Genomic DNA, 25244 nt, shown 5'->3' with positions numbered 1-25244 from the left:
TTCAGAGCCATGGACATTTTATTTTTAAGAAAGAATTGATTGCTGTATTTTTAATCAATGTTATATACTGGCCATCTATATTAACTGCTCCAACTGTTGTTGTTGTTGTTGTTGTTATTATTATTATTATTATTCACAACATATATTGTACGATTACAGTTGGAGCATTACATGTGTTCACTCTTAGTGTGTTTTCGTGGTGGGGCATTAGGACATTTGGGGCATGGGCCATTTAAACTCCTTATTAATGATTGCTTGTAATTAAGGTGATCAAGAAATGTAAGTTTATTCTGCTGTTAGATTAAAGACATTTAGGTCATCAGCTAAATCCTTCAAATTTGAATGTAAAAAGTGGTGAAATGTGAAACCTTCAAAAACCTTAACCATGTGATGTTTCAGTGATGTTAGGTTAAATGAGGTTATTATTTGACTAATAATCAAGTAATTACAGATATTTTTTTATTATATTGCAATGGATCTTTATAAAACACACAGGTTTTTCAGCCCAAACGTGCATAATGAGCCCCTGGTAGCAGTAGTTTCAGTACTCTTCTTTCACTCACCTTCACCGACAATCAACGTCATCATGTCTTAAAGATGAAAGCAGTGTTTTGCAGAATTTTTTTGTGTGTGTACTCTAAACATTACTGTATCTTTTATTTTTTATTTTTTGCCTTAATTGGAGTGAGATGAAGAGGCAGACAGGATAAGGGGGAGAGAGAGGGGCATGACATGCAACAAAGGCTGGTGTCGAACCGGTGACGTTGCGGTTTTATGCGCTCAACAGTATAATTTATTGAGAAGCTCTGTACCAGTAAAACCGCTTCTACTAATTCTTGACTTGCTCTTGTTTGTGCATGTATGCATGTGGTTGAAGGGCTGGATTGGTAAATCCGTGGCTCTTGTAGTGTTTAAGTGTCAATGAGTTCATGGTGTCTCATCGTGTCACTGAATGTGATCCCCTTGACAAAACATGCATTGGGTCTTGACGATGTTCGGACTCAACCACAATGTTTGCAGTGCTTATGAAGAGGTGAAGAGAGGAGCAGATGGCAGCAGAACAATACCATAAGCACTAGTATGGGAGGACATATGACAGCCTGGTGCAGCTTAATGTAACATAGAACAAAAAGCTCACCAGGGTCTCATTATAATCTTTATGAATCTCCTACCTGGACGGCCTGTAGAAGCTGAATGCAGCGCTCCTTGACGTCTTCAAAGGGACACCGTTTGGAGAGCATGAGAAGGTGAGTCAGAATGTCATTCAGGTCACTGTTGGGAGGGCTTCCCGAGGCTGGTGGTGACGGGGCCGATGATGGTATGGGCCTTATGGCCTCCACTTTCCTCATGACCTCCTGGCAGATGTTCTCTATGGCTTCAGTTCTGGAGATGGCATCCCGGCTGCCCAGCCCGTCCCATCTCCCCAGAGACTCCTGGTCCTGCACTTCCATCTTTTGATGTAGGACTGATGTTTGTGCTGTCTTACAACAGGCTACAAAACAAATAACACAGTCTATGTTTCCATCACAGCATCAAAACAACCTTTAACAGTGTTTTTAATGTTGCTCTAAAAGCGGAACTGTAGTTGGGCATGCACATATAATGTCATTCAGTGTCAGACAGCATTGCAGGAATTAGAGCCCAACTGATAAATCGGCCTCATATTAGCCAATCACAGATATATCAGTATCAGCACGTGTCAGCCGATAACTAACAAGAAATTGCTGTACAAACATTTCAAAAATGTGTTTGCTGTAATTTAGAAATAGTGTTGCAAATTGCAATTACATAACACAACAGCCTAATACAGTGATATCACATTGAACACAGTATAAATGGTATTGAAAAATCTTTCGTCACACTTCTTTAAAAAAAAAAACTAAATGAAGGGATTTTTATCAAATTTTATGCATTTATGTAAGAAATAAAAACAAAAATATCGGCCGATATATGTATCTGTTAATATTAATATCGACATCGGTATTGGCCTCAAAAAGCCAGTATCAGTCGGGCTCGTGCAGGAATACAGGGATTTAAACCTAGATTATGCTGAAAACTGAAAACCAGTAATTTATTAATTGCAACATATTGATATTTGGTCTGTTACGAACTTGGAAGAAAAAAAGCCTGGTTAAAGTACAGGCTATTTACTGATGTTACAAGCCATCATAATCTGACAATTAAAGTGTTATTTATTGCCACCCATAGCTTAAGCAACGATAATGAACCGACGTTGGTTTATGGTTACTGACCTTTTATTTAAACATTAGACATATCATGATTAAAAATGTGCAAATACGCAACTTGTCAGTTAGTGAGCTCCATTCAATCTCTCCCTGTCTTCCTTTCGTGTCAAGGCTTTCAAGCTGTCCGCTAACAAAGACAACAGTAAAGTACAACAGAACCGCGACGAAAACAACATCCCTACGCACACAACTTTCACTGTGGACCAAACACAAAAAGTGTCATTGTCAAATACTCACTTTATCCACATTCTTTGGTGCAGGTCTTCTGCTTAGGGACGCCTTGACACAGCACTGACCACTTGGTCCCAGGGTAGAAACGGTAGGAGGCAACTTGTGGGTAAACATTTGATTGGCGGAACGGGCTGGCCAATGAGAGGAGTCCGTGGGCATTCTAGGGCGATGCCGTGTGGATTTTGACAACTGATTGGTTGGAGGCTAGTTGCCAAGCTAACGGGGGAAGGTTTCATGGGAGTTGAATGCTCTTCCGTCGCTGTTTGTTTTGGAGAGTAGCTTTTCGGAACTACATCTCCCATCATGCATTTCGTCGGCAGCAGCCCCCCTTTCTCTTGTTTATCAGAAATAACTGAAAGACAGTCAGAGGAGAGAGAAAGACGCGATATAGATGTTGTACATATCCATTTGATTCGTTTTGTATTTAATCTCATTTGTATTTAACTAAACTGCCAAACTACACACTGAAACGGCCAAGCCAGCTGAACAATATGAGCACACAAATAACAACATTGTCTGAAAGAAGTTAAAATTGGATTCTGTTGTGTTATTTAATGCATGTCTGTGCTAGGGACAAAAAAACTTAAATCTACATAAGATGCACAAATGTGGAAACTCCTGTTTCCACATTTGTGCATCTTATTTGCGTTTGGGGAAAACGCAAATACCAAAACAAGTTTTACAGAAAATACATTCTTTATCTCAGCACTCCTGCCACAGACATGTTGCCTTTGCTGCAGCAGGCTATTTGCATACTGCTGTGCAAATGTTTACAAGGTGATGGATTGATTTACTGGCTAAAAACACTTTACTAACCGACAATATCCTAAGTGATCAGAAAAATGGCATCAACAATCGTCTTTCGTAGTTGAAAATGGGCATGTCTCCACATAATTTGATGTACTCCAACTCCAACTTACTTGACAATAATAATAATAATAATAATATTGACTTTATTTGTATAGCATATCTCATGCAAAGATGCAGGCCAAAGTGCTTCACAAGACATATTATATCAATAATAAACAACAAAGGCAATAGGAAGGAGAAAGAAAATAAATAAACAGTTTGATAAATGATACCAGCAACGTCAACCCAAATTAAAAGCTAAGTTAAAAAGATAGGTCTTTAATTTATTTATTATTTTTTTTATTCCAAGGGAGTTTGCTGTCCTGAGATCCAAGGGGAGGGTGTTTCACAGTTTAGGGCCATAAAAACAGATTACCAGATTTCTGTAGGAGCTTCTAAAAGAAAGGCAGTGGAAGATCTGAGAGTTCTTGTTGGGACATAAAATGAGAGGCAGTCGCTGATGTATGAGGGTGCTAGATTATGTAAGGCTCTATAGGTAAGTAAAAGGACTTTAAAATCCATTCTAAAAGATACAGGTAGCCAGTGCAGTGATGCGAGCAGAAGGGTAATGTGATCTCTTTTTTTTGTATTGGTCAAAATCCTGGCAGCAGCGTTCTGAATTATCTGTAATTTTCTTAAAGACATATGTTTATCAAGGTCATAACTACCACTGAGGTCATGTCCTCTGTATTTTGGGGGATGTGGGTGTGTGGTTAAAGGAAAATGGTAACAGTTAACAGTGTATAATATGTGTCACTCTTAAGGGGCCTGTTTTCTTCACTTACATGCACCAATTTTGAAAAAATATGGCCTTTAGTTACCTTTTCAGCAATGTGTCTGGAAATGATAAAATACTATAAATGTTAGCCTACCACTTAGTCATTATTCTAACCAAAGCAGGCAAAAATACTTCTGATCCATAAAAGCTGCATGCAGAACTTATGACCTTAGTATTTCCAAAATCCTGGCTCTTTAGCTTCACATTTCTGCCAACAGTTTTGCAAGGTTTTAGATTTTCTTGAAGGGTAAGCGTATTATAAACGCAGTGAGCTGAGCATCCACAGCACTTAATCTAAAACAGATCACTTATAAATAAACACCCTTATGAGAAGTATCAAACATGGGAGTTTGTATTAAATGACTTTGAACATGTAATCTTGATATGATTAATTTTCAACATTTTAATTTTATCTTGTTAAAATGTTTCCTCCGGTGTGGAGTGGGTGTAGGCCTAGATTGTTTTTAAATTAAACTACTATTCTGACAAGTTTCAATTATTCCTTTTATCTAAAGTATCAGAGTGTGTCTCCGTGACAAAGCCTTTATCAGATCTAGGTATTTATCTTAAACTACACTGAAAAGTCTGGATCACTCCGGACTGGGGCTGTGGAGGAGGAAACAGGCGGAACCACAGTGCTGAGGGCGGCAAAGAGGAGGGAAATTTAAAAAGTCCGGACTGCCTGGTGGTGGTGACAGGCTAACTGAGTCGCTCGGAGAAACCAGTTACCCTAGCTACATAATAATCATTAATAACTTACATAAGCAGTCCGGAAATATTAGTTGTAAACATATGATTCTTTTCGAAACGAGTATCGACCTCTATGTCACAGAATGGAGACTCATTACGATCAGGTAACATTCGCAAATCAGCCGTTGGCTGCGAATGCGGCTAACACATTAGCTTTAGCATTGTTTACCTTCGCTAAGTCCTCGTTAACCCGCTCGGTTATCTGAAGAAGCTTTTCCATTGGTGTCGTTACGTTTATCTAGCTTAGCTTACACGATGACGGTTGCAAAGGGAGTTCGTTACTCTTTACGTTAAGATAACAAGTTAGCATCTATGATTGTAAATAAATCGGTTTGCGTACGTTAACGTTAGCAATTTTGGAATTCCTGAAGCTTTTAGAAGCGTAGCGGTGGGCTTGTTCGGAAAATTTGTTGCAGAAAGCTTGTGCATTGAGGTATAGTACAGTGCTTGGTCGATTAATCGAGTGTCAGTCGATCGTCGATCAGTCAGTCAGTCATTTCAATCTTTTATACAGTAAAAAATATACTGAACTTGTCTGGTTCCAGCTCCACAAAGAATTTGCTGGTTTTCTTTGTTTTGTATTACTGTAAATTGAATATCTTTATTACATTGGTATTGGACTGTTAGTCAAACAAAACAATCCATTTGAAGACCTCATGTTGGGCTGTGGGAATTTTTTGAGGGACATTTTATGAATTTTTTTTTAATGCCATAGACTAAACAATTAATTCATAATGAAAATAATCATTAGTTGCAGCCTTCTTACAGTTTCTAAAGCAACCTCCTCTTCTTGTCTGTAGATTTTAGACTCACCCTCCAAAAACAGTTACATTGGGAGCTATTACCAGCCTCCAGACAGGATACTACCAGCACACTCATCCATCAGCATGGACCCACAGATGAGCGGCCCTCGGGTGTCTCAGACCAAACCTAATATTGACAGCAGAGGTATGGCACACCCATAATGTCAAGCTTCTTGTTTCATACATTGTTTTTGTTATGCCCCCCTTTCTGTTACAATTACCAGGTATGCTTTTCTGTTTTTGTTAACTCCTCTTTAGCTGTTGTTGATGCATTGAAGACCCTCCAGGAGAAAATCAGAAGGTTGGAGCTGGAAAGGAAGCAAGCGGAGAAGAGCTACCAGCAGTTTTCCCATGATGCTCAGAATCATCAACAGGTCAAAGCATCTTACACGGGGCCCAGTCAACCAGCAGCCAGCTTGCCTGAGACAGATAACTCAGGCAGGAAAGGTAAGTGATAGAGGGTGCAAAGGGAGAGGCCACTGCTTTTTGACATTATGAAAATGCAAACTCTTTTCTGTAGATGTTGTTTAATAGTTGTGTCTGTGCTAATGATAACAGAGTTGGACTCGAAGCTCCAGACTGCAGAGGCTCGGTGTAATGTTCTTGAGAAGCAGCTGGACTACATGAGAAAGATGGTTGAAAACGCTAAGAAGGAGAGGAATGCTCTCATGGAGAATCAGGTAGTCCAAAAGGCCAGAAACTGAAAGAAACAAAATTCATCTTTCTTTAAAACTATAAGGCTAATATGATATAGAGATACTGTAGTCTGGAAAACAGAGTATCTTTTAAATAAAATTTAATTAACTGTTTCACAAAAGGATAAAAAGTGATGTTTATATCCTAACCCCATTCATCATCTGTGTTCCAGTACTTACTAGCATCTCTGGATGTACTGTAAGTGGCATAAATGCATGTTACTAAGCAGCCATATAATCTCTGTTTACCTCCCCGCTAGGCTTCACTGCAGAGCCAGCAGCCAAGCAGCTCAAACACCCAATCTCAGCGGGAGAAGCTGGAAAAACTTGAATCAGAGTGTCTCAAATTGAGTAGGACCCAAACTGTGGCAGAGGTAATTCACGGTTCTCCAAGTGATTAGTCTAAACACTAATCATCACAAGCTGAATGATGAGATCACGATTTCAATGCAATTTTGCTTTCAGACGAAGCTTGCCGTTCTGGAGCAAAAACTACTCAAAGAAGAGCATGAGCGTAAACTTGTGCAGGAGAAAGCAAACGCGGTCAGTTCATGCACACCTTAATTCTGCTTACCCCAACATTCACATATTTTACAATAAATCCTGAAAAATAAGCATTCTTGTTATTATATGAAAATTCCATTACTTTTAGTTCCTATTAAATTATCTCTAGTGGGTTTTAAGTTACATAAAACTCACTGTCTAATGATGGTAAAATGCCAACAAAGAATCTTGAAAAGGAAGAATAAAAAGAAATGACCTTTTCCTGACTTTAACCATGCTATCATTGCCATGTCCACAGCTGCGGAAGGAGTTGGACATCAACCTTCGATTAACTGTGCCAACTTCTGAAGAGATGAAGCCAAAGAAGAAAACAAAAAAGACCATCAAGGTACTTTTCTTACTGATAAAGCTAATAAACTGCCTGTATTTAGTTGATGAGGAAAATTGTTGTTTGCACACGGTAGTGATAACAGCTGTCTTCTACCCCAGAAAACCTCCAGACAGAATGAGCTGGCATCACCAAGTGGCCCAAGGCACAAAAAAATGCCCTTTGTTGCAGGAACAGTAAGTCAGTTCTAGTGCTCTGCACTAACTCTAAAAACCACTTATTATTAACCGTTTCCCTTTTTTGATTCCTTTTGATTTCCCCTACCTGTCACAGTCGACAAGCCCAAGCCATTCAGTCCACGCCAACATACAAAGTATACTTCACATGATGAAGCACCATCAGCCCCAGCTTTGTGAACGAGTGAGCTCTCTGCACAGGTCTGGTTGTGGAGCCAAGAAAAGCCTTCAAAAGGACTTTTCTTCATCTTCCACCACTGACAGAGAGCTCGAACAAGCAGATCAGTCACTGGGCTCGCTGTCTGACCTGCTCTTGGCTCTGCAGGACGAGCTAGGACAAATGAGCTTGTGAGTAAGCTTCTCTTCTTTCTTTTTTTCATCATTGTTTTGTTTTAGTGGGTTTTTATACATGTTTAGTAATCTGTGTCTGTGTTTTTTGTTTGTTTTTTGTCAGTGAGCATCAGGAGTTGGTGGGTCAGATAGATGCAACCCAACATCGCAAGCAGAGGCAGGATCTGCAGAGAGAACTGGAGAGGTTGGTTGCGAGGATGGAGGAGAAGGGAGCTCAGATCACTAAGCTCCGCAAACACCAGCAGACGGTATGTGAACCATCACTCAGAACAATCCAGAGAAACGTTTGTAAAGATGGTCAGTTGCACAATTTCTTACCTCATTAAGGAACTTTATAGATGCATTAAAAGTGTTGTATGCTAAGAGAAATTTAAGTACGTCCAGCGTCTGTGTGTAGTGTCAGCTGATCTCCATCACTAATTGTGTAGATCGCGTAGGTGTCTAATGTTGTCTTCGGCTCCTGCACAGGTCCATAAATTGACCCAGAGACAGCCATGTGCTGAGGAACACACAGCCAAGAAGTTGAGTGGGATCGAGCCACCTGTTCCTTCTCCTGTTAAGGCTAAAAGGAAAGGAAAGAAAGGTTTGGCCACTCACAACAACCTGCAGCTTCTCAGAGAGACCCAGAAGTTCAGAAACAGCCTACAACAAGACGACCTCTCCTGGGAAACATGAGGTTCTCTGAAAGACTGTTCTGTGTGTGGGCTTTGATGCTACAGCTGGTTGAACCACAAGACTCCCCCTTTGGTTCCTTGCAGCCTGCTTTCTCTCCCCTCTCTTCAAATGGCCTCTGGAACACTTTTATCAACAAATAAAAAGGGAATAAAGTGTTTTTGTGTTTTACACAGGAATTGATAATGTGTTACTTATCAAACCTATTGAGCAGTGGTTGATTGACTTATAGTACATATAGTTTATGAATCATGACCTTATATCTCATCTCAAATGAAGTTGGAGTAATCTGTTTTTAATATTTAAAATTTTAAATAAAGCTTATTCTCTTTACATATTGTAAATAAGTTTTGTTCACATTTTACTTGCATGCCAACACAAATGTTTTTCTCTAATTCTGCACCTTTGTTTGAACTTCATACTGAGCACCACTAGGTGGCAATGCTCAGCCTATGTCTATTTTACCATTGTGAAGGCTTTTACTCCTGACACACCATACAGTTGCATGTGAAATAATAAGACATAACTTTATAATGTTGTGTGCAGCATCAAGCTCCTCCTGGCTTGAACAGTCTATAATAGAGATTGACCAACTGCTTTGTGAACTCTGCAATAGCAGCTGGCTGGACAGCTGAGTAAATGTAGACCAGACCACAAGACAAACGGATGTGGTTTGTATCGCTGTGCACAAGTGGGAGGAACTGCTTTTTGACACAGGATTTAGCTTTTTCACACAGCCAAAACAGCTCAAATCTCTAAAATTCAACTATGAAAGCTATTGCTCATCTTAATTGCATTCTGGTCAGATGGCAGGTCACATTTCTGGCATGGCTGAGGCATTTATATTTGCTATGTTTATTTGAGTCAGCCTTCATGGGATCAATAACCACATGTGAAGCTGCCTCATAACATTCCTGCATTATCTCTTCATTATCAAGCATCAGGTCACATTTTTGATACACAAGAAGCTATAGCTAATCTCAGTCACTCCCTATACCACCAGGTGGAATAAAAACAATAATTAAAGCAGTGCAACATCCTTAACTTCCCTGTCCAAGCTTCCGGGTCACGGGGGAGGAAAAACAGCTGATTGTTATTGTTGCTCTCTGCATTCAGCCTTTTCATTTGATTATCTAGCTAATGTTGCTTGGTCCTGGTATTCTTGGCATGACTCGAGAGTTCACTGCATGGTTAAATGGACTGAGCTGGTGTATAAGAGACAGACTAAACCTAATGCATTGTTTCTCTGTGCTCCCATATTAGATTACAGAGCATGACTGGACCCAGCAATCTGGTTAGCTGAGGCAAGTCAAGACCCCTCCATGCCCACATACAACATCTCCATCCCCTCCTATCCACTCTAATGACTGCACACCCCTCTTTTTGTCTGGTGCTGAATAGCAGTGGTGTGTTCAGAGAGCAGTGTATGTAGGAGGGCTGGGTAGATAAGAGTTTGTGTAAGGCATTTTGTTGTGGGTGTGTGAAATGATTGCCTATAAACAGCTACAAGTCCCATCATCTTATGAAGATATGTCTACAGTGTAACATCCAAACAAGAACAAGAAGTACATTTGCCTACAGTCAAGTTTACATGGAAATTGAAAAGTAACATCCTCAGTGTGTGAACACAAGTTTACTGGTTATTAAAAAGTTGGCTGACTGTAGGATTTTCCACTTCTTAGTGAAAGGCCCATAAGAGATGTTCTTAATAGGGCAGCACAAGCTTTTCTATCTCTGTCTAGTAACAGCACAAGCTAAGTACAGGGTTGCAGATTGTTTTTAATGGACACACAAGAGAGACATTGTGGTGTGGTTGTCCAAAAAACGTTCTCTCCTGAAGCTCTCTTTGGTTTTTGGGAAACCGTGCCAGCTGGGGACTCTGGGCCACTGGAAGAATAACAGTCTGCTCAGCACAAACACATTTTGTACGCACACACCTCGTTCAAGAATGTCGTCAAGTGTACGGACCATGATTCTTGAGTGTGCACACACAGCCACGCATGCACACTCACATTTCCTTTAGTGCTAACAGTTTTTGCTACATAAGCAGAACCTTGCTGTGACCTTGGAAACTGTGCATGTGTCCTGGCAGGAGCACAACACAGTGAAAAGAAACAGGTTGTTTTGAACAGAGGGGTGGATTCTTTGGTTTTGGCTGTCATTGACCTGTTCGGATATTAATAATACATGACAGCAAATAATGGTGGTGCTATAAATGTTTGCACATGGCTGCAAAAAACTTTGTACTTATTTCCTTTTCAAAAACATGCTGATTACTATCATACACAGAAAGTAGTAAACATCAAGAGAATACAGAATACAGCAGTTATCACCAAGCTAGGTAAGCACCAGTTCAAGTGTTAGTCCACTTTTTAACCTTAATTATATAAAGTATCTCATTATATAGACTTTAGGAAAAGCTGTGACCATACAGTGGTAGATTGTAGGCCTGTTAGTTTGTGTATGGCCAAAGGGGGGCACTAGTGTCACCAAAAAAAAACCTCATTATTATCAGGTAGAGCAGTGGCTCCCAACTTTTTTGGGCTTGTGGCCCCTTAAAATGAAGCAATGTCTACTTGTGACCCCTCATCACAGGTTATGGCCTTGCAGGCATGAGTTGTGAACAGTGGCGTGGGATTGTTTCATTTGAGGGATATTTGGAGGCCTGAAGAGATGAAAGTATTTAGTATTTCTCTAGTAAAATCTGTAAAAAAAAATATACATAAGTAGATTTGACACAAATATTTTTTTTTCTTTCTTATCCCTTCAATGATCTGGTGATGCCTCAGACTTATCTTGGGAGCCCATGGAGGGTCCCAAACCCAAGGTTGGGAACCACTACTTCAGATTGTCAAGTAGAGGATGGGGTGGGGTGGATCTAGCATGTACATCAGAAATGTATGTCAATAAGAATCTGATTATGCCTGTAAATTGTACTGGTGCTTTTCCCAATACACTCCAAGCATACTGACCAACACACTCACAGCTGACAATGAGGTGGAAGTCCCTCAGCCAGTTACAGATACTGTTAAAAAAAAACCTCAGTTTGTCAGTTTATCAGACAAATGGTTTCAATGAATAGTTTGGCATTTTGGGAAATATGCTCGTTTGCCTTCTTGCAGAGAGATGAGATACAATGCTAACATCTGTACAGTGAATATGAAGCTACCTCCAGCAGCTGGTTAGCACAGCTTAGCATAAAGTCTGCTAACACCTAGGCTGGCTCTGTCCAAAGGTAACAAAATACACCTAGAAACATATTTATTGCCAAATCCAGATTTCAATGGTAAAGAATGCTGAATTTGCAGATACCTAAATGTCTAGATACTGTAAGTATGATCTGATTAAATGGTTTGTTCAGCACTGCTTTGCTGTTAATTTCTTCTTTAACAAGAGAACCTGTTGACCTAGCATTAGCTGCACACACAGGGCAAGACAAAGCAAAACCTGAACGTGATACCTTTTGTTGTCCAGGCAACTAGCCCTTCAGTTGTAACCATGGCGATGGAGCCTCGCACCGAGACCTGGTTGTGTATCATCGTCCCACTTGTGATTTGTCATGTAAATTACCAGCTCCAAGAAAGTTGACACTGTTGTCAAATGAGGGTAAATACAGTGATTTGTTTTAACAATATTCAAACTTTATTGGTTTTACATTGTGAAACTAAAGGCAACACTAGAAAACAAGGCACAAAATAAAAGGTTTGAGAGAGAAAAAAAAAGGGCACATAAGCACAAAACATTTCAGGCATAGAGGCACCTGTCTACATATGGCTGTGTGTGAATAGTTGTGTGTCAAAGTAGGATGGGAGCAAAGCCAAAAAAAAATATTGTACCTACAAGATGGATGGCCTCTAACACAAAAGGTCAAATATATGGCACTACAGAGTGTGTACATAGCAATAAAGCCACAAGGCAAAGGAGGGAATCAAAAAGCTTTTTTTACTTGTTGCTCTTGGAATTGAACACTGCAAGGCTGAAAACTGATAGGAGAGCCCTCCATGACCAAGCAAATTTTGATTTTGAATTTAAAATACTACCGGACAGAAAACAAGTCATTCATTGCAACAATTGAAAATTACAACCAAAGTGGACTTCAGGTCATCACATTTTGCATTTGCATTATGGAGGAAATGTCGCAGTAAATAAAACCAGAGGTCTGTGGCTGTGGTTGCAACATTACCGGTTAAGTTACTTTTATGTGCTGGTGAGAATTTGTCCAGGTTACAAACAGGCTTCATCTATTTGAAAACTATGCCATTCACTAGCTGGTTTTAGCCATTTCAGCAGCATTTAAACAACTACAATTCTATTGTGTGATTTGTCAAAATGTAGGCACTTAAATGCTACAGAAATGCCAGCCATTAAGTACAAGATACACCTAACAAACTTTTTAAACAAAAGCAGCCTAGTAATTGCCTGGACACGCTTGTCACTAGCAAACGCTCTGTGGGTTTGATCAAGAGGTTAAGGCTGAGCGTCACAAAACAGACATTTAAGCAAAATACAACACAGAAAACCACTTCACAGGGGTCTGAAAGTGCTGAGTCACATTAGTATTTAATAGGTGTGGCATATCATTTTACAAACTACAACTATATATGAATATTAACTGAATAAGGCACTTTTCCTTAAGGAGGTGCACGGACTGAGTTAGTAACTTTTAGGAGAAGCTGCAAAGAGGAAACACAATGGGCATCTATTGGTATCCATGGATACCAGAGGTGTTGCGACACACCACGATGTCAACATGTGATGCTGTGTTCTTAAGCAATGCAGCTACCATGTCGGAAAGCAGAGAGCGCACTGACTGGATTCAGTGTTTACACAGCATACCGTCCAAAAGCTGTGAATAAACTCACATTTCTCTAAATTTGGGCGAAGGCTCTCCACATGCAGAGAATGTACAAATAGGTTTAGCTAAGGCAAAACTCTGTAGCCTACTCGCCATAGTTGGGTCTTTGGGCTGTAGCCTAATGCCACCAGGTGACTAGGTTAAAAGGCGTGTTAATAGTGAGCAGCAGAAAACATGTAATCCTAAATTATGAAAGCAAAAAGAAAAAGAAAAAGAAAAATACCCATCTGCACTCTTACTGTTCTTGGTCATACAAAACAAGGTGGTTATTCATCCATTATCTAGTTAATATTCAAGACTGAGTATTTATACGAGCTGATTTTTTTGGCTGAACCATGAAAACATTTACGAAGATAAAGTTACAAAACAAAGCGTGTCAGTGCAAGGCTCAATTTCCATGCCAAAACTGAGGACTTTTGCTTAATGCACACTATTTCAAGGCATTCTTTCAACTAGCATATGGGCTAATCACAAATAATCAAGTGGTTTTTAAGTGTCTAAATCCTTAAGAGCATATGCAATGGGAGGAAAAACTCCAAGCATCCAGCATGCAATAATGAAAAAAGGCATTTAACCAAACATTCTTGACACTGACAAGCCGCTACAAGCAAAATGTACTGATAAACACTCCTTCATTTAGCCTTTCCTCAAGTTGAAACCTAGAAGATAAACAAAAACAGGACACGGCTATGTACAGGAGGGACATAATGGGTAAGAAAAAAAAACACACAATTCACACAGTTAGCAGCAAGCTAATTAGAGAACTTGCCATGAGCTCTAGCGCGACCACTTTGTTGTTGCAGTTCTGCACTTCATTCACAATCCTCTCATTTACAAGGCAAAGTCAGAAATCAGAGGTGCATTTAACCAAACCAGCACTCAAACAGTCCCAACATTTTTACCTCAATCCACTCTCTCCAATACTCAAATTAAACCCAATATTTTAGCCTTTTCTTAAAAAAAAAAGAAAGAAAAAAAAAGTACACTCCCAGATTTATAGCACCTAACAAACAGCGGTTCAACTTTTCCTGCCAGCTCATTGTTCATGTTTTCAAATTAAAACACAATTTACAACTGATTTCTGAAACATAAATAGTGAAGTTGGAGGAAATTTGGGAACAGTATTGGGCGCAACAAAAGGGAGGTTAAATTATTCATTAACACAAGGTCACCAGTGAGAAGACCATAGGTTTCATGCACTGAATATAGTCCTCTACTTACAGGGAAAAATTTGTATCTTGACTGATCAAGGCCCTCGAGTGACAACTATCTACTGTATTCTTCAACAATAAAAGGCTCTTCAGTCCAGCTGGGATAGTACGGTTCTCACCAATATCGGCACTGTGATACCGTTTCTTTCTTAGAATCATAAACTAATGATAACATTTAGGCCTCAACCAGGAAGAACAGCCTCTTCCATTTCTCTCTTTAAGTCATACTGGACATTAAAGGCACTTCACTGCTATCACTGTCCACATCAAAAAGGTGCATGCCATTTTATTTATCTCCCCATTCACTATATTATACATTATTAAAAACGAATTATTCAGGTTTCTGAAATATTCTACAATCTTTCATTTTGACCCACACACCCTTTTTGACTACTCCACAGAAATGGTACCAAAGGGTCAGCTCAACGTTAGCAACCCGAGTAGGTAAGTTTTGATGTCGGTAAAGATCAGAAACAGTTGGGAGACTAAGGGATGGGAGATGAACTTTTTATATAATTTATTGCATTGAGCTGCTCTACTGGCAGTTGGTTTTTTGACATTTTTTTACAACTAGAATTGAACAGCAGAAAACGCACAGCACTCCTAAATACCAAGGGAGACACCCAAAATAAGATTGTTTACCATGGGATCTATATTTTTTCAGTCTGACATCAGATGATTGGGTGTTGCTTTTATTCCCTTCTAAGTAACCCCACCTCTTTTGCATCATCTATGAACACATATACATGATACAGCTGCACGGGGGAGAGGGAACCTGCCCACGATTCATGAGGCGGAAAGCAATACTGAATCATCACAGTCGTCACGTTTAAGAATAGCTGTGAACTCAAACAGTGTTTAAAAATCAAGACGAAAAAAATCATGTCACTGCTACCAGTTTGCAGCTGTACTACTCCCAAGCATCAACAGAAAAGCTACTTTGAATACATGAGTAATTTAACTCGTGGTGTATTTGACTGAGGAATCATGAGAAGAGGGGCTGTAAATAACACAAACCCCGCAATTTGCTGGAAAATGGTCTTCACTGAATGACAGCATGATGGAGGTGGGAGTAGCAACCAGATGATGTAATCCATATGCTCAAGGCTTAAATGCCATATCACTGGAGATCTGTTTAGTTGTACAAGTTAGTGCGAAGTGAATATACATACAGGCCTGAGTGGGTGCTTTAATACAGACTACAACAGCAGTGCTAATGCAGGCCTAAACCACAAGTGGCACAAACATCAAAGATCTAGAAAACCTGCTTGAAAACACTGTTTGAGTCCGTCGTGATGAGTGCGTGCCGAGTGGGGAGTCTTCTCTGGAAGGTTCTAGTTGGTGGGGATATCGAGTGATGTGGATCCAAAAGTGCAGTTGCTTCAGAGGGTGTGGTAGTTGCGGTCCTTGGACTTGCAGAATTTGTAGAGGAAGAAGATCACGGCCTGCAGGCCCAGGACCAGAACTATTCCACCAATGAAGCTTGCAGCATCGAAGGTGTTCTTGTGAAGGTCAGGAGAGGGGGAAATTGGCGTGGCACTTGTGCTGGTTCCAGCTGTGATAAAAAGACAGCGCAAAGGAAAATGGAGATAAGTTATTCTTGTTTATGTACATTACACGACCGATTTAAAAACTCTCATTCTATCACAACGTCAGACCGTGCCACTTACTTGAAGCAGAGGATGGAGTCGTAGAGGTGGAGATGTTACCACTGTGAGTGGGGGCAACGGTGGGAATAATGGTTCCATTGCCTGTTGTAGGGTCACAGTAAAAACACATCCATTAGCCTTTACACCATTTGACTCAAGATTTCAGTCCTGGTTGATTTGCAGACACCTGTGGTTACTCATGGTATCTTTAAGGGCCCCTTTAAACCCCTTTCTTGAGCAGCTACTTTGTCAGAAATTAAAAAACTGGTGTATCTATTCACAGTGCAGCCACGCAAACAAGTTGTTTTAATAGAGAAGTCAGTCAATAATAATTGCAACCACGATCTGATTTCATGCTGCCCACAGGCGAGTAGTTTTCCACACAACAGCAGGGCACAGTCAAGTTTGTTGCCTTGCTGAGGTGTTGGAAGTGTGCAGCCTGTTGCCTGTAACTCTAGCTTACTGTGGCTGGTCCCTCTTTCCCTTCCCTCCATTAGTCCCTTGCCAAAAGTAAAAAATGATCCACTGACAAAAAAACAAACAAAAAAAAACTGATGAACTGATGAAAAATCATCAAAAATCATGTTTTATAGACACATTTTTGATGAACAATCGCGTTAGCTCAAACCCGTGTTGACAAACACATTGCGTTTCCTGTGACTAATTCACAATAAAAGCCATCCTGTGTTTCTTTTAATGTGAAGCAGCAGCAGTAGGAAATGTTGGATTTGCATTAGCAATAACTTAATACAGCTCTGACAAGATGTAGAGAGTGAAAACAGTGAGGCTACCATCAGTGAGATGAAATTAAAAACATTAAAACTGGAATACATGCTACGTCACTTCCTGTGAATCCTTCGTGCATGTGAAGGCAATTTGAATGCAGCATGGGAATGGCGGACTCCACTACTAACAATGAAAACTATAGATGCAAAACAGAAGTAAATACTTTGAGTGGCTATTAAAAATGCAGACCATACAAAGTATATAAAAAAAACGGTTTGATTTCAAGAAAAGATTATAACTTCTCAATAAAACCATTAACAAGACCATTTCAAACTCAATGCTGGATAACACAGACTACATCAGGGAAGGGAGTAGCAGAGGTTTTCAGGGACTGGTTACCTGTGGTGCTGCTGTTAGCGGTGGTGGTGACAACAGGGGTAAGGGAGGCTGTAGCGGGAGGGGGAGCAGTCGAAGGAGCAGAGGTAGTTGAAATCAGGGCTGTGGTGAGTTCAAAAGCTGGACAGGGAACCAACACCAAGACAGGGTGAAAGAGGGAATGCAAGAGACGTCACCCAAACAATATGGTTACACAATGCTCCCTCATCATTTGTCTTAGGCAGGTAAATTAATGCCTAGCCAAGTCTTTTGGACACAAACAAAGAAGACAGATAAGAGATAGCCCAAAGTGCCGACACCTTAGTTAGTGAATAGCTAGACCCAAACAGTCTCTGCAGAGAATGTATACTACTCCTAGCTTGGAGAAATGTGTTTCTTTATATACAAATACGGGGTCTGCTGATTCTCTTAGGGCCAAAAAGATCATGTTAATATAAAATGTTTATTTCCAGTCTGATGTTTAGAACCACTATGCTGTTAGACTTACCTGAGCAGCTGGCATTGCTGCAGGTCTCGTTTTCTGCCAGAAGAGTCTTGTTGTGACAGCCAAGAGATACTGAAAGAGACAAATGTATCATGAATTAAATGCCTGATTCATGCTTTATATGAATTAAGTTTACCCAAGCAGCCAAGGTAGATTTCAGTGTCTTATGTTAGCAAGAGCAAAGGCACATCATTTTATTCATTCAAGTTCAATCCTGAGGTATTTTGAGCTGACGACTGGGCCATAGTTATCTCACTGAAGTCTCATGACACCCTCATTTCACAGGTCAAATAATCATCACTGTGTCCAAAACATAATGGCCTACAGTCTTGATTTCAATGTGGTAATTCACGTTAAAATTTCATGTTCACACAGCTGCATCTTATGATATGTCTCTCAGCATACAAATAGTTAAGCAACATGATATGCAGTGGGGCAATTCCCTTTTCTTATCTCCTCCACAGGAAGGTCAGAGCAGTTGCGCACACATCCTGCAGTTGGGAGGATGGCGTTCCTTCCATCCTGCTGGCCTCATCATAACAACATTATTTGAAGTTGGGCATGTCTGAAACCTGGTTTTTTTTTTATGTAGCCTATCTGTTTTTCATTTTTACCACATCAGCGCTGTAGCAATATAAGATCATGACTCGATGCATCATTTATTTATAGCACAATGATAACAGAAAATAAAGCAACTTAAGACCAGCAGTGAAATAAGTATTCAGATCATATACTTAAGTAAAAGTACAGAAGCATTATCAGCTAAATGTACTTAAAGCATCAAAATTAAAAGTACGTGTTAGGGAACAGAAGGGCCCTTGTCAGCGTTATTTTACAAAGGATTATATTACTAATGTATAAGCATTTTAATGTTGTAGCTGGTCGAGGTTGAGCTCATTTTAACAACTTTATACACTGTTAGGTAGTTTGATCTGTCACAATGCATTATATTTCATAAACTAATAAAATATTTTGTATGTAAAATGTTTATCTGCAAACTAGTAACTAAAAATTTCAAACAAATGTACTTCCCTAAGAAATATAGTGGAGTAGAAGTATGAAGTCCAAGTACCTTGGAGTATTCTCTTTTATTGTACACTCGGATTACTAATTAACCATGACAGAAAGGGACTTTGCCCCACCATGAAGTCTTTCCTGTCCCAAATACTTGACAAGAAGTCAAGATACAGACGTAGCATAGCATTGATTTTGTTCTTTATTCATTTACCTAGGAAACTAAATTTTACTAATTCACAGACATGATTAACTATAGCAAGAAGTAATTAGTTAAATAAGTTAGTAAACACAGAGATGTCTATCAATTTGTGTTAGTTTTTTTCCCCCAATGGTGCAGCTTGGCCTGTGTCAGTGAGGAAATGATGAGTCATGACTGACAAGCACCGTGTGACTATAGACTCTTCTCACCCTCAGTTATACGATACACACTTTATTAAAGCTAAACTGTCAACAGATTTCTGATGTGTGGATGTCTGTGCTAAAGCTTTTGATAAAATCTGTTATTGCCCAGATATGTACAGGAAATTATTTGACAAATTGGGTACATTTGTTTCGAAGTTCCTTCATGTAAAAAACATTGGGGATTCTGAATGTGTGTGAAGTTTTGATAATCAATATATATATTATGTACTAGAGCTGAAATGAAGATGAAGATAACAGCTGAAGATGCATCGACAACTCTTTTGATAGATGATTCATCAAATCAGTCATTTTTCAAGCAGAAATCCCCCCAAATTGCTGGTTCCTGCTTCTCAAATGTGAGGAGTTGATGCTTTTCTTTGTCATACATGATAGTAAATTGAATATTTTTGAGTTTTGGACTTTTTGTCAGATAAGAAAGAAATTTCAAAGAGTCACCTTGGGCTGTGGGAAATTATAATGGGCATTTTTCAAAGCTTTCAGACATGTTATAAACTAAAAACCATAATGTAAAGACCTTACTTATTCCATGACATATTAGCAGCTCAACAATGCTTTAATTTAGACTGGAAATGGATACTGTAATGAGAATACAGTAAGAGTATACAAATATCCAGCATGGCCGCACTTTGCCTTTACTTGTCTCAGTCCTCTCTGGAATGCCATTTTACAGGTCCTGAAACTTAACGTCTCAAGCAATATGGAAGTGGAAAATATATTTCCCATAAAGCTTCAATAATGGTTAAATAAATTGACAGGGAAGGCCATTAAAGGCCATTGACTTTGTCATTGTATTGATAAAAAAAAAAAAAAAAATCACTCTTGAATTTGTTTCTATGGCAATATCAGGCCATTATCATACTGGAATACAGGAACATCATAAAGGGAACTACTCAGTGTAGTGCACCTGGTGCTGTAAAATGCCTTGCTACACCTTCGTTGCTCGTTATACTATAATCCACAGCAACCAAACCTAATGACTCCCACCAGATGGCTGCCCATAAATTACAGATACACCAACTTTAACAGTAAGGCTGCAGCTATTGTTGAAAGCATCTTTTGGCTTTCTCCAAATAGGGTCAAAAATGACTCACATGTCTGCGTTACATTTTCCACAGCTCACAGGGTTATATTTTGTGGTCCTTGTATCAGGTTATGCATCTTTGTGCACTGGCCTTAGATACAAGCAACTCCCAAATGGCTGTCCTGTGATAATTATTAGTTTGTGGAGCCCACGATGTTAAGTTTCGGTTGAGACTGTGTCACTTGGCAGTTAGTTTAATTATGTGGTTATTATTGAAGCTGGGATTTTGTGGTATTTGGTAGCTATCCTGTCAGGTGTCTATCGCAGTCAATGAGCATTGACTTGCCACTACTGTTGCAGCTTCTCCCTGTTTAATGTATGTTTTTAACTTTTTCCAAACAGTTCATGTTGCTACGTTACATGATTTAGCAGTTCTGTTACAACTGACCAGTGAGGAAAATGAGCACACAAAACAAGTTGCCTCATATACTTTAAACTCAAAAACATGAAACTTTTTAAATCTGGAAACTTAATGACTGACTGCCTTTCTAACTGTGATTTAGTTACAACAACGATCAAGTCATTTTGAAAGTGTTGGCTGCATTATTTTTCACACTCTCGCTGTGTGATCTGACACCGCGATCTATGCATGTCGCGCCATGTGGGACAAGGGTTTTTTTACTCTCCAGTAGGTCAGAGGCCTGTTATCTCGCAGGCAGCTGTGAAAGGTAGGACTGGCTCTCACCCTTTTTTCAAGATGGTGACATCATCATCCCCATGAGGTACATCCACAGTTTGCTCAAGGCAGAGGTGTGAGTGAAAGCCTCAAGGCCCCATCTTACCACAGAAAACTTCACTCAACAAGCTTTGTCACAGACTACGGCCTGTACTTAGAGGCGCTACAGAGCTTGCATGTACACGTGTAGTTTTTGAGCGTTTAAACACTGGACTGCCAGGAAATGTGCCTCTGACGCCAAAGGCTTGTTTACACAAAATCCCTAAACCGAAGATAAATCTGGTAATGACAATGTGGTAGGCGTTAGCTTGCTGCAGCAGTGTGGTTATGCTGTGCTCCAGCAAAGCCATCTCAGCTGGCCAGAGCTGACCTTTCCGGTTTTTGCTGAGTTCATGTCAAATAGGTGATCCATTCTTGAGTTTGTGAAAGGCTCAGCTCTAGGCTTACTTGGTGTGTGTTTGTGTGGTAAGCAGTCAGTATTGTTCAGCACAGCCTGCTTGTATCCTGTGTGGTAAACTGGTGTGAGTTGCTTGTTCTGGTGTGTCTGTGGGTGGTGGGTTGTTATTTCCTCATGTGCATTTGGTGTAATTGTAAACCTGTACAGGTTTCTCTCTTGCATAATTGTCATCTCACCTGTCCTGTTCAACAAATCATTATAGGGCCATTTAACATTCAGAGACAAAGCAGAAAGAGGGTGTGGGATCACCTCTCAATACAGCCTTTCTGGAGTGAGTCAAAGCTTCTCATTGGTGAAGTTGTCAAACGGGTCAGCTCCCATGAGACGTAAAATACCTGCTTGTCCTACTAAAGTAAACTGTTATAGGAGCAAAGCTTACTGATTTTGTATATGCAAGACCGACGAGTAATACAGTTAAGACTACGCACAAGTTACAGTATCTTCCATTCTTTGAGCCTAATGACAACTGAACTGTATTATCACAGTATACTATCGTCCTGAACTGCTCCCGAGGCATAAATTATGAAAACAACAAGGCACATGAAACTTATCTTTTATCCTATCTGCAGACTCTTTCCTCTCACTCGTACCTTTATCCTCTCTTCCCTTCTGTCCCCCAGTGTGAGGATATTGCAGCCTTCCTGCCACACATCCCCTCACTTCCTCTCCTGTTCATCTTCTTCACAATCACTAGAGACTTGTGTGTGTCTGACTACACATACTGAACTCAGGCCAACATTGGAGTAAAGCCCCGTAGGGCAATATGGTCATAATCACAGAACTTGTGAGGATTTTTTTTTTCCCACCTACAAGGTTCAGGTTTTGGCCAGAGGTCTACTGTAGCCTCTAACTCACCAAACACTTAGCAAGAAGTGTGCTTTAAAGCCAATAATCACAAGGGTTTATCATACAATCTTATTCATATCTGCTGAATGAAATTGTGTGACAAACCTACGATTTTAAGATAGAAGTTTATGTCGACTGATTTCTTATTTCCTGATATCAACATGAAAACAACCATCTCCTCTCCTGACCTACTAAAAACACAAACCATAGGGGGAGCACACAGTGGATGGGAAGCCGTTGGCTGACTCAGGAGGAAATCTGTCAGGCAGTCTTGTCATGTAAACTCATTTTTACTGAATGATGCATATTTCTAATCACAACCAGCAGATTTCCAAATTAGGTTGAAAAATACCACTGCAGTTATTTCTCCACTTCGCCCTCTGTAGTGCAGAAGTCAGAGACATTTCTCATATCTGGAGCACTCATGTTTAGACAGACATTTCCATTAACATAATGAAATTACAGAACGGCGATACAGAGATGTAAGCACAGGGCAGCAAAACCACAAAGAACTAAAGCAAGACTTTGACATTCAATCTTTTTAGAGAAAACATAAAGCTTCACCTGCTCTGCACTATCAATTCTCTACAATCAATTTATTGTGGTAATAGATAGTACTAAATCTATGCAATTGCCCGCATTATTTAGCCCAACTAGGCCCCTCACCCTATGGAGCCATGTGCCAGTAATTTACCCCCAGACCAGCCTGTCCAGATCCACAGCGTTGGTTAGTGTTGCCAGATGATTACAATACAGCTCGGGCTTTAGAAAAATTGAGATGACAATCTAAAAGTCAGCATCCACTGCCATAAATTCTCCCCATACCCAGAAGTCATGTGTCCAATCAGCTCAGCTGTCTGGACAATTTAGGACGCACAAAGACCAACCTGTGCCTCTCGCTCGACAACCTGCCACACATTTAGGATGGATACTCACATGTTGTGCAGTTAATCCACTGGCAGTCATCATTAGTGGTTCCACATGAATCGCATGACAGAGTGGAACATCCATCTGCAAAGAGGTCATAAATCAGATTTAGTTATGGTAGTTTTTAAATGTAACATTGACTTCCTACATGTGACAGAGAATGAAACTGTAGCTCTCCAGATGTTGCTATAAAATGGTGCTGCTAAAAATGGCCTAACTTTCATATGACAATGTCAAATTCTTTTAGCACAAACAAACACAGCAGGGGATTGATTACAATGTAATGAATGTTAAAACGTGACACAACAGAGAGGCAAAATGTAAGGCTGTTACATAACAAGCTGATCTGGTCCTTGGTACTTGATCAACTGGATCTGACAATTAGAGCTACACCAGTCTTGTTTCTGCCCTGTGTCCTCTCATAAGTCACGTTATGAGAGAAATACTGCAGTTAATTTAAATGGCATTTCAGGTCACATTGCTTGCTAGCAGGCTAAAGCGCTAGCTGGTCCTGACAACTTGAGTCCCACTGGCCAGCGTGGAAATAAAACTGGCCAAGTTGCCTAAAAGGAAATTGTACACATGTATATTTTTTGTGAACCAAAACAAGGATGAGTGACAACTCCCAAACTAACAGGCGAGACATCTAATGGGCCCCGCAGTGACCAAAAATGGAGGCAAACACAGATGAAAACCAGCTAACTGGAGGTGTCTTAACAGGAGGCACACGGCAGGCTGTAGCTAGCCGCTAGCTCAGCGATGAGAGGTCGCAAACTTACCTGAGTCTGTTGCGGCTGATGCGCCAATCAGAGCTACAACTACAGTGAAAAACACCACCCTCAAGTACATGACTGCGGCCAACTTATTGCTCTTATCAGCTCGACGGGGGAAACGTATCTGCTGAGAAACGTCGGGGATGGGACTTCAGAGATTTCACGGCGTCCTCTCGTCTTGCGTCTCTGTTTCTGCTGCTGCTGCTCGGTACGTAGCTCGACACTTCCTATTCGACAGGTCATGTGGCACTTTTTCACTGGGAGGGGTGAGAAGTGTGCGCGAGCTGCTAACACGTCAAAGGCGAGAGGGAGAGAGAGATATCGTTATTGTCATTAACCCAAAACTGCCGGGTTTCACTTCTGCTTGGCTGAGGCACCTGATAAAAAGTACACCTATGACGCAAAAACACTGAAAATTAATAAGCTAAAAATAACCTCTGACTTTCATGGCCTGATTCACTCACTACAGGGCACAAATGCACCATGGCCCCCTGCTGCCCTCCACCCCCAGTGATGATTAGAAGAATAATGTTTTATGGTACACGGTTGACATTTTAAGGGGCTGCAATTTGCACATTATCAAGTGAAATAATGTCAGGAGCTTCCTATGTTAGCCAGCTTCAAGACCGCCGAATTGTCTCCAGTTTGTTCATATAGAATATATTAAGTGAAAGAAAATGGCAGCTCAGTCTGATTAACAGGCTATCTCTATGTGGCTTCAAAGACAGATACAGGTGCAGGCTCTTCTACACGGCAGGCCCCATTGTAAGGCCCCTGTTTCATTTATATCATTCAACAATCATAGGTCACAATTACATTTTGATCAAGGTCTTTTTATTGCTAATTTTCACGATATACAAACAGTAGGCTACGCTGTGTCCTATTTAATCCCCTAATAACCCACCCAGCCCTCCAGACCTGCACCAGTAAACTGGAATCAGTCATTTTTCACACTTGTCGAAAAGGAAAAGCACACAAACAAACAAAACAAAAATAACCAAACAGACAAACAAACAAACATGCAACAACAAAACAAGTCAAAGGTTTAGACATATTATGGGGTTACGTTCTTGGCAAGAAAGGCTGCATTGAGCAGACCCTTGGAGAGAATATCTTATATCTTAGCTTGAGATATTGTATAATCTCTTTGATCCAGTGAGAATGCGTAGGGAGGAGGGGGTCTTTCCAGCTGAACAGTATCGCCTGGCTAACAGAGTGCAAAAGTAGGCTACGTTACATTTTTTCAGCTAAAATTGTATTTAGCCATGAACTTCCAATTG

At 40.2% G+C, this 25244-nt stretch overlaps 3 protein-coding genes across 5 annotated transcripts in view; 1 reads left to right on the top strand and 2 right to left on the bottom strand.

Annotated features, from left to right (window-relative positions):
• sesn1 (sestrin 1) overlaps nt 1-2629 on the bottom strand; it is a 58135-nt gene extending 55506 nt beyond the window's left edge. The window contains exons 1-2 of the mRNA XM_044168475.1: nt 2484-2629; nt 1173-1492 (exon numbers count right to left, since the gene is read on the bottom strand). Of these exons, the coding sequence (XP_044024410.1) occupies nt 1173-1451 (279 nt within the window). The 5' untranslated portion in view covers nt 1452-1492; nt 2484-2629. The remainder of the gene's footprint in view (nt 1-1172; nt 1493-2483) is intronic.
• Nucleotides 2630-4701: 2072 nt separating this feature from the next.
• cep57l1 (centrosomal protein 57, like 1) lies at nt 4702-8776 on the top strand. Of its 2 annotated transcripts, none has more exons than XM_044168477.1 (11): nt 4702-4958; nt 5655-5802; nt 5916-6104; nt 6216-6337; nt 6613-6726; nt 6818-6895; nt 7155-7244; nt 7346-7420; nt 7518-7768; nt 7875-8019; nt 8240-8776. In XM_044168477.1, exons 1-11 carry the CDS (start codon nt 4938-4940, stop codon nt 8444-8446), a joined length of 1440 nt encoding a protein of 479 aa, XP_044024412.1. In that variant the 5' UTR covers nt 4702-4937; the 3' UTR covers nt 8447-8776. The 2 variants fall into 2 exon arrangements, with proteins under 2 accessions (XP_044024412.1, XP_044024413.1); XM_044168478.1 differs by lacking the exon at nt 4702-4958 and adding an exon at nt 5070-5287.
• A 3286-nt stretch (nt 8777-12062) lies between these two features.
• On the bottom strand, nt 12063-24399 carry cd164 (CD164 molecule, sialomucin). 2 transcript variants are annotated; one of them, XM_044168481.1, is made up of 6 exons: nt 23971-24399; nt 23201-23275; nt 17768-17836; nt 17284-17400; nt 16180-16260; nt 12063-16064 (listed from the first exon to the last, which is right to left on the bottom strand). In XM_044168481.1, exons 1-6 carry the CDS (start codon nt 24038-24040, stop codon nt 15892-15894), a joined length of 585 nt encoding a protein of 194 aa, XP_044024416.1. In that variant the 5' UTR covers nt 24041-24399; the 3' UTR covers nt 12063-15891. The 2 variants fall into 2 exon arrangements, with proteins under 2 accessions (XP_044024416.1, XP_044024417.1); XM_044168482.1 differs by lacking the exon at nt 17284-17400 and having other exon boundaries at nt 23971-24389.
• Nucleotides 24400-25244: the final 845 nt, after the last annotated feature.

Source organism: Siniperca chuatsi, linkage group LG16, assembly GCF_020085105.1.
Source record: "Siniperca chuatsi isolate FFG_IHB_CAS linkage group LG16, ASM2008510v1, whole genome shotgun sequence".
NCBI classification, from domain to species: domain Eukaryota; kingdom Metazoa; phylum Chordata; class Actinopteri; order Centrarchiformes; family Sinipercidae; genus Siniperca; species Siniperca chuatsi.
Note: the sequence above shows the minus strand (reverse complement) of the source record. Positions and strands in the feature narration are given on the sequence as shown.